Source organism: Haliotis rufescens, unplaced genomic scaffold, assembly GCF_023055435.1.
Source record: "Haliotis rufescens isolate VD_foot unplaced genomic scaffold, xgHalRufe1.0.p SCAF_8, whole genome shotgun sequence".
Classification (NCBI taxonomy): Eukaryota; Metazoa; Mollusca; class Gastropoda; order Lepetellida; family Haliotidae; genus Haliotis; species Haliotis rufescens.
Genome location: NW_025964372.1, coordinates 4,352,218 through 4,359,894, shown reverse-complemented (window position 1 = coordinate 4,359,894; position 7,677 = coordinate 4,352,218). Strand labels below are relative to the sequence as shown.

The window sequence follows — 7,677 nt, the reverse complement described above, 5'->3', positions numbered from 1 at the left end:
TCTCCAGACAGATCTGATACATGGAATCCAAGATTCACCCCGATTATGTTTCTAGGTTTGTCAGCACCATATCTTTGAACCAAAGTGGTAAACATCATAGAGATGTAGATGCATTACTTCGGGATTTCCTCCCACATTAAGCTGACACGCTTATATAATTGCATTAATACTGTTAATAGCGGCATTAAACCCAACTCACTCACTCACTGGTGAAATTACCTGTGAAGATCCCAGTTAGAATAGGTCTCAGGTGCTCAGGCTTGCTGACTTGGTTGATGCATGTCATCATATCCCAATCGTGTTCATGATCGATTTTCGGGGCGGTCGGGTAGCCTAGTGGTTAAAGCGTTCGCTCGTCACGCCGAAGATCCGGGTTCGAATCCCGACATGGGTACAATGTGTGAAGCCCATTTCTGGTGTCCCCCGCTGTGATATTGCTGGAATATTGCTAAAAGCGGCGTAAAACCAAACTCACTCACTCACTCACTCATGATCGATTTTCATGATGTCAAAAATTAGATTGTCTGGTCCAGACTCGATTATTTACAGACTGCCGTCATATAGCTGGAATATTGCTGTGTTCGGCGTTAAACAACAAACAAACAAACACTGGTGAAACCTACAAGCATGTGTGTGGTGCTGACATCCCTAGAAACATGATCGGTGAATTCGAACCCACGATTCTGGCATGTATTCCTTTTCATTTGTCACATGAACTGTGCAAAGCGAATTTCGGTGCCTCAGACTGGGCTACCCTTGACCCCTGACATATGGTGATATGGAGATATGTTTTTTGATATCGGCACAAATTTAACAATTTAAACTGGCTCCTAATATGAAATGCATTCCACATTTAATCACCTAATTCAGGTAAGTTCAAGAAAATATATTAATCAAATGTTCTCTTTGGTCTTGACCTCTATGTGTGAAAACTTCAGGACATTTCTGTAGTAATATTTTCAGGACTACTTTTTTAAAGTGCAAAATAATAGATCATTTGTCTCTTGTGTCATGAAGCCTCGACTGTTTGAAGGGGGCACGGGTGGCCCAGTCGTTTAAGGCGCCGCGATTCGCTGTGCAGAGTTGCATCCCTTAGGCACGCAAGAAACCTATGATTGTGGGTTCGAATCCCGGTTCACCCCGATTATGTTTCTAGGTTTGTCAGCACCATACCTGTGCTCGTGGGTTTCACCGAAGTGGTAAACGTCCGAGACCTGCATCACTTCGGGCTTTCCTCCCCAACAAAGCTGACACTCCGTGATATGACTGGAATACTGTTAAAAGCGGTGTTAAACCGAACTCACTCACTCACTCACTCACTCGACTGTTTGAAATCGACCACCCTTTACAGCACCTTATGCTGATACGTATTCAGTTGACTGGCAAAAATGTGTGCTACAAATTCATCAGGCTATAGGGTAACAACATTGCTTTAATAGGCCAAAAATAAAATATATTTGTGTTACTCAATAGATTTACTTTGGAGAAGGTAAGAATACCTTCTTTATAAGATTGCAGTGGCCAGAGACTATACTATGTGTTAAACGAAATATCTTTCAATAAATTGAGAGTTACATTTTTGTAGTTTTTCATAATTTTATTTTTTAATCTCTCAAAGATGGAAAGAGTAGGGGTATACTAAATAATTGTAACTTACTTCATTTGATTTTCTGATGGTGTTTTGCTACTGACATGTCAAATCCGTAAAGTAAAAATAAATAAAAGTGTCAACTTTGACAACAGGGAACTTCGACTGGAACAGTCGCTATTTTATAATAAAGATAATGTAAAGAATGTGCCATCCATGTAAAACAAACAATGAAAATACAAAATAAATTTGAATTGATTTTTTATAAATGGCAGAGGATTTTATTGATTTGCAACACACACGTGACAAAAATATATTCTTTGATTTGTTTTGAATTCGCTTGTATAAAATTCATAGTGGAAACTGAGACTGTTTCCAGTCTATTATGGCTCTGGCCCTGGTAAGTGCTTGGAAGTGTGATCGAGGAGGAGGAGGATATGATCTGTCTGATTTGTTTGTTGTTTAACGCCGCACTCAGCAATATGCCAGCTATATGACGGCGGTCTGTAAATAATCGAGTCTGAAATAGACAATCCAGTCATTGACATCACGAGCATCGATCCACGCAATTGGGATACGAGGACATGCATCAACCAAGTCAGCGAGTGTGACACCCCCCCCCCCGCACAAACACACACACACACCCCGTCCCGTTAGTCGCCTCTTGCGACAAAATAGTGACCGGTCTAAGGAGATGTGATATGCAGCCACTGATACAACATGGGCACAAGCATTTCAGACTTTCCAAGACCATTCCTTTGCACAAAAGCATCAGACAAAATTGGGACGAGGCTGCCAACTGTCTTTTGGTGCGCGGGATTCGTGAGTCTGTTTTGACATGTTAGAGGGGATTCGGGACGCAGTCGTGTGGTAGGCGGTGCGGTGCGATTTGAAGTAAAATTACTGAAAAATATCGCAAAAATAAAATATGAAAAGTAAATACTTACGTTCACAATTATTAGTTTTTAAATGTTGAACGACTTTATTCGCGTCCACACTACATAGTCTCGAATACCATCTACATGCCAGCCTCAATGTTAAAAGGTGCGAAAATGTAATAAAATAATTTTCAAGATTTTTCCCTTACCTGGGTAGATCTAGATCTAGTTACCGAGTTATCATTTGGTTTGGCTCCGGCAAAAAACTGGCGCAAAGCAGAGAAACAAAAGAACATCGATCTAACTTCTGCATCGTGTGAACGAATAACGTACCACTCCCGTGACAATTTGAGGTTTAGCCTAGCTATTAGCATTATTAGAAAACAAGCTGACATGACATTGACCTGTGACAAGAAAGGGGAGGTAAGTCTAAAAAGTACCTCAATATGTCACGTGATCAAATATCGATGTTCTCATTGGTTGATATTGCTATGACCTCACCTTGTTCAAGGTCATTTGTTACTGCGGGAACAACGCTGCCCAGAGCAGACGTGCATTTTCAGCAGGATAGCAAGTATTCGTGCCAGTCGCTACAATGCCGAAGAAGAAACGTAAAAAGCGTTGCCTACCAGTTTGTTGTAGTGGTAAGTGTTTTATTATGACAAGCGAGCATTTATAATCTCTTGACGAAGATAAATATGAGTTGGTGATGGCTGCCTTTTGAATGCAGTTGGTCTAGCTGTAACCTGATCTTGTTTATTAGGCCTTTGTTTATAAAGACAGAAATGCAACACACTTGTGGTATATTATATTAAACGTACGTAGTCTAGTTACAGGCAGACATAATAAGCATACAAATATGTGAAATTATATTAAAAATGCATTTCAACAACGCAATAAAACTAGGCTAAAATATGATTCGAAGAACAAGTAGGACTGGTGCGGTCTTGTAGGTCTTGTAGAGCCTAGTTGATTGTTTGGTTTGACTACCAGTTTGAACAACATCATAGACCTATCTGTTTCTTATTGACTAGTAGAAATGTGCGTTTTTTAAGGCCTCTCAATATAAGAACCTAGATCTATATGGACGAAGACTTTGTTTCAACCGGAGATAGGCTAATACAGATTTGAGGTTTTTGTCCTGTAGACTATTTAGGCCTAGTCTGTTACAGCAATTTGAATTTTGAAGAAGAAATAAATCAACCCAAATGTCAGTCCTCTGGTGGTTCAAGAACGATGTTGTCTGCTAGTTTTCTGAAGTATTTCCAGTGGTAAAAACAAACCGTTTTAGTCCACTAGTCCTTATAAAGATAACATATAGCAAAACCCTCACAAATGGCAAATTTCTATTAGTCCTTATGATACCTTAACTATTGATCAGTTTGGCAAGGACAACAAGACTAGTGCCAATTTCTAAAGCTGATTTCAGTCAGTTACCCTAAACTACTCAAAACCACCAAGTTACAAATGTACAGTAACACTTAATTGGAGAAACTACAAAATATAGACCTAGACTGCTGCTGGAAATGGCAGCAGACCAATAACCATAGAGTATCTTTGCTATAGCTTGAACAGAATCTATGCAGCATTTTTGGAGGGAGCTAGGTGCTAGGTTCAGGCAAATTAGCATTCCCAGCATTAGAAACAAACAGTTTTCATCCACTAGGCTAGTCCTTATAATGATAACATATAGCAAAACCATTAAAAAGGGCAAATTTCTACTAGTCCTTATGATACCTTAACTTTTGGGCAGTTGATTACCCCATGACCCTGTGTTGGATAATATTTGTCTCAGATTGATACAAGTTGAATATTGCTGAGTGTGAAACCATACCACAATACAACACATTAGTTCATAAATATGATTATTCATTTTTTTTTCAGGTGCAGTTTCTCCTCTTGATGACTACAATGGTAAGTCCAGCATTACTTGTTGCATGAAATATTATCTTTTTAATGAGACCACTAAATAATATCAATCACTGTTTTTTCCGGTCCATCAAATAGCGGGAATGTCTTGTTTTCATCAGCACCTGACCCTAGAAACTAACCTGAACCTGATCTTGCAGGGTAAGAACCAAATTCAAAAGCTTTACTAGCCTGGGTTAAGATAGAATGTCCTTGTAATGTGAAAACAAAAGGGAAATTTGTACTTGCCCACAGGAATTTGTACTAGCCCTGGGTTAGTGGTCCATTGTTCTAAACCTGTTTTGTATAATTCTTTTGATGATGGGGAGTATTTCAATTCCATGCTTTCATGCTTTTATCCAAAACAAGTTTACATGTATTCTTCTGTCTGCCCACACAGCACCATCTCCTGATGAACTCCGCCATACAAATGAGGTGGAGTCAGGCAACTCGGATCACCGAGTTTGCCCCAAATCTTCAAGCTTCTCAGCCTCTGGAATAGATGTTTCTACTCTAGATCAGATTGGTAGGTAGTATACATACCATATCTCCTATTTTTTTTTTTTTTTTAATTTCTTGATTCTGGTAAGAATAGGTCATCAGTACCTGATGCTTGTCTGAAATGAGTATTGGATGGTCAGACTCTGTGACCTGGCTGATTGGATGTCATTGTTCCCAACCAGTTGCTATCAGCCACTGGTTCGCCTGGTACAGACATGGATATTGGTTTCCATGTAGACTTGGTGGAGTCATTTTTTTGGAAATAATAATTGATCCATAAGAGTTTTTTTTTAAAACAAAGATAACCCCTGTTACTTGATTTGCACATCATCCTTAACAAACCATATGAAGCCTCATAAAATCACCCTACTTGCTAGATACTTGTCGAGATAAGAGGGCAGACGCCAGAACAAAATTTCCTTTTTAAGGGATAAGGGGATTCCAGTTTAGAATTGGTCCCCAGCAACCTGTGATGGCTGCAAGAGGCGCCAAAATTGATTAGGTGGTCAGGGTTGGTGACTTTGTTGATTGTATGTCATTGCTCATTTTATCTATCACTAGTTTGTCTGGCCAAGACTTGATTATATACAACTGTCATCATACAGGTGGAATATTGCTGAGCTTGGTATTAAACAACAAACAAACCAAACAGAGTTGGGAAAGTCTAGTTGCCATGATATAGCTGGAATATTGATTGTGGCATGAAACAACATTCACTCACTCAACACTCGACTTGAACTAAAATATAAATACCATATGTCATTTACTTCGCATCCATAGACAGTCAAGATCCTGCACAAGACCTCCATCTTTCATTGGCTTTAGAGCCTAGTTCTGAAATCTCCCTTGAGGGACAAGACACAAAGGTGACATCTGTAGCAGCAGAGTCGGAAAACACTGGGACTCCAAGCAGATATGCACAGCTGGGGACAGGTAAGTGCTGGACAGTGAAATTATTTTAAAAACACTTGTTCTTGTTACTTGCGATAATATTTTCTTAATAGGAATATATGTGTGTATAGGTGAGCGTCCCCCTCAAGGGCGAAATGGCATCAGTCGAGCAGGTAAAAGTACATATTTTTGCACTTGGTGACAAGTGACACTATGTTGGCCACGAACTCTTTGCACGATGATGTAAAACTGCGAATCATGGCTCACTTCCCTAGCGTCTGACCTCGGGATGTTGTGCATGCTGTGGTTGTTACTAAGATAATTGGCCCACTGAAACAATGGCTTTAACGCACCCTAGTAGTGTAAGTACCAGTATATATGTCAGCGACCCACTCATGGGTGATATGAAGCCTCGAGCTTTGTCGAAGTCATATCACTTGCAGGGGGAAGCTTGAACCTATTTACACCACGTGGGCTTCGATCATGATACACTGCACACAATAATGCACAACTCTGAAACAAAACTTTACATTCCATCGCATCTAAATTGAATTGTGCTACCTCTGCACATGCACATGCACATGCAGGGTAGTTACAAGGAAAACAACCTGCTGATGCTGATGCACTGTAGCCAATGTTTGAAATAAAAGCATAAAATTGGAGGGCTTCTTGTCAGTTCCCTTATGCTGAATGTAAATGGTTTTGGGGTCCCTGAATTGAAATACTACAGGAGCATTAAGCCCCAGCATCCCAGTTATTTTCAAACATTAAGAATAAAATAGAGCATAAGGACCTAGTGTATCATCCTCCACATCCAACACATTGATGATCATATTTCATTTAAAAAATGATTATATTGTGCTTTGTCCCACAGGATTGCCCCCTGTCGATGAGGTTGAGAGGTCACTTGATGCTGACTTTGAAATCTCAGCTGCACCAGCACCAGAACCAGCACCAGCACCTTACCCTCCTGCCACCAGGTCATCTGAATCGAAGTCCATCCCCCTGGACCGACCTGCATCATCAGGCAGTGATTGCTCCTCAGATGCAGATACTCGCAAGACATTTTGGGCAGGACAGGACTTCAGGACCGAAAGAGGTAACTTACTTTTAAGCTTGAATTTCTAGTTCTTTTAAACATTTGAGACCCTGTAGAGGTTCTGGGTTAGAATAGGTCCCAAGCAACCTATGTGGACTGTAAGGGTGGTCAGACTTGGTGACTTGGTTATCAGGGTGTCATTGTACCCCAACGGTGTGGATTATTAGTTCCAGACTTGATTATTTGCAGTCTGCCTCAAACCATGTACAAACAAATGAATGTTTGTGTGAGTGTTTTTATCATGCACAGGTCCAGGTTTTTGCTTTAAAACAGTCCGCTGGGTCGTACAAACTGACTAAAATGGAGATTAGGAACTTGAGCCACTGGTCAGAAGCCAGATTGTAAAAAACATTCTGTTCAGTCTTGTAAACTCAGCTAATAAAAGTCCACAATGACTCCACATCATAACTCTAAATTCTACTGAAAATGAAAATGATCATGTTAGGGATACTAGACTCAAAATATTTTGACACAGACTGGGTTCTGGGATTTGTCTGATTGCGAGTCATCATACACTGATGAAGTGGATGGTTGCTCATGAATGGTTTTCAATCATTTGTTATCCCCCCGGCATATAATGCGGGGGATATAGCGATCAGCCAGTCTGTCTGTCCGTCCGTAATCATTTCCTTTTCCGGGGCTAAGTGTATTTGATCGAAACTTGGCAAAGCTATCAGGCACATACTGAAGTGGTGCCTTTTGATATTTTGGGATTTTACTAATTTTTATTTTTTTAAATTTTTATGGAATGAAGTTGGACATAGCCTCAATTGGGAATGGGGTTCGTTTCCGGGGCAGAATTCGAAAACCAT

At 40.1% G+C, this 7,677-nt stretch overlaps 1 protein-coding gene across 3 annotated transcripts in view; it reads left to right on the top strand.

Moving 5' to 3' along the window:
• The first annotated feature begins 2,994 nt into the window (after positions 1 to 2,994).
• Positions 2,995 to 7,677, top strand: part of LOC124112341 — a 38,243-nt gene continuing 33,560 nt past the window's right edge. For 2 of the 3 annotated variants that reach the window (XM_046472408.2, XM_048389646.1), the window contains exons 1-5: positions 2,995 to 3,110; positions 4,351 to 4,380; positions 4,775 to 4,900; positions 5,656 to 5,808; positions 6,641 to 6,865. In XM_046472408.2, the coding sequence (XP_046328364.2) occupies positions 3,062 to 3,110; positions 4,351 to 4,380; positions 4,775 to 4,900; positions 5,656 to 5,808; positions 6,641 to 6,865 (583 nt within the window). In that variant the 5' untranslated portion in view covers positions 2,995 to 3,061. The remainder of the gene's footprint in view (positions 3,111 to 4,350; positions 4,381 to 4,774; positions 4,901 to 5,655; positions 5,809 to 6,640; positions 6,866 to 7,677) is intronic. The other variant, XM_046472411.2, reaches the window with a different exon arrangement.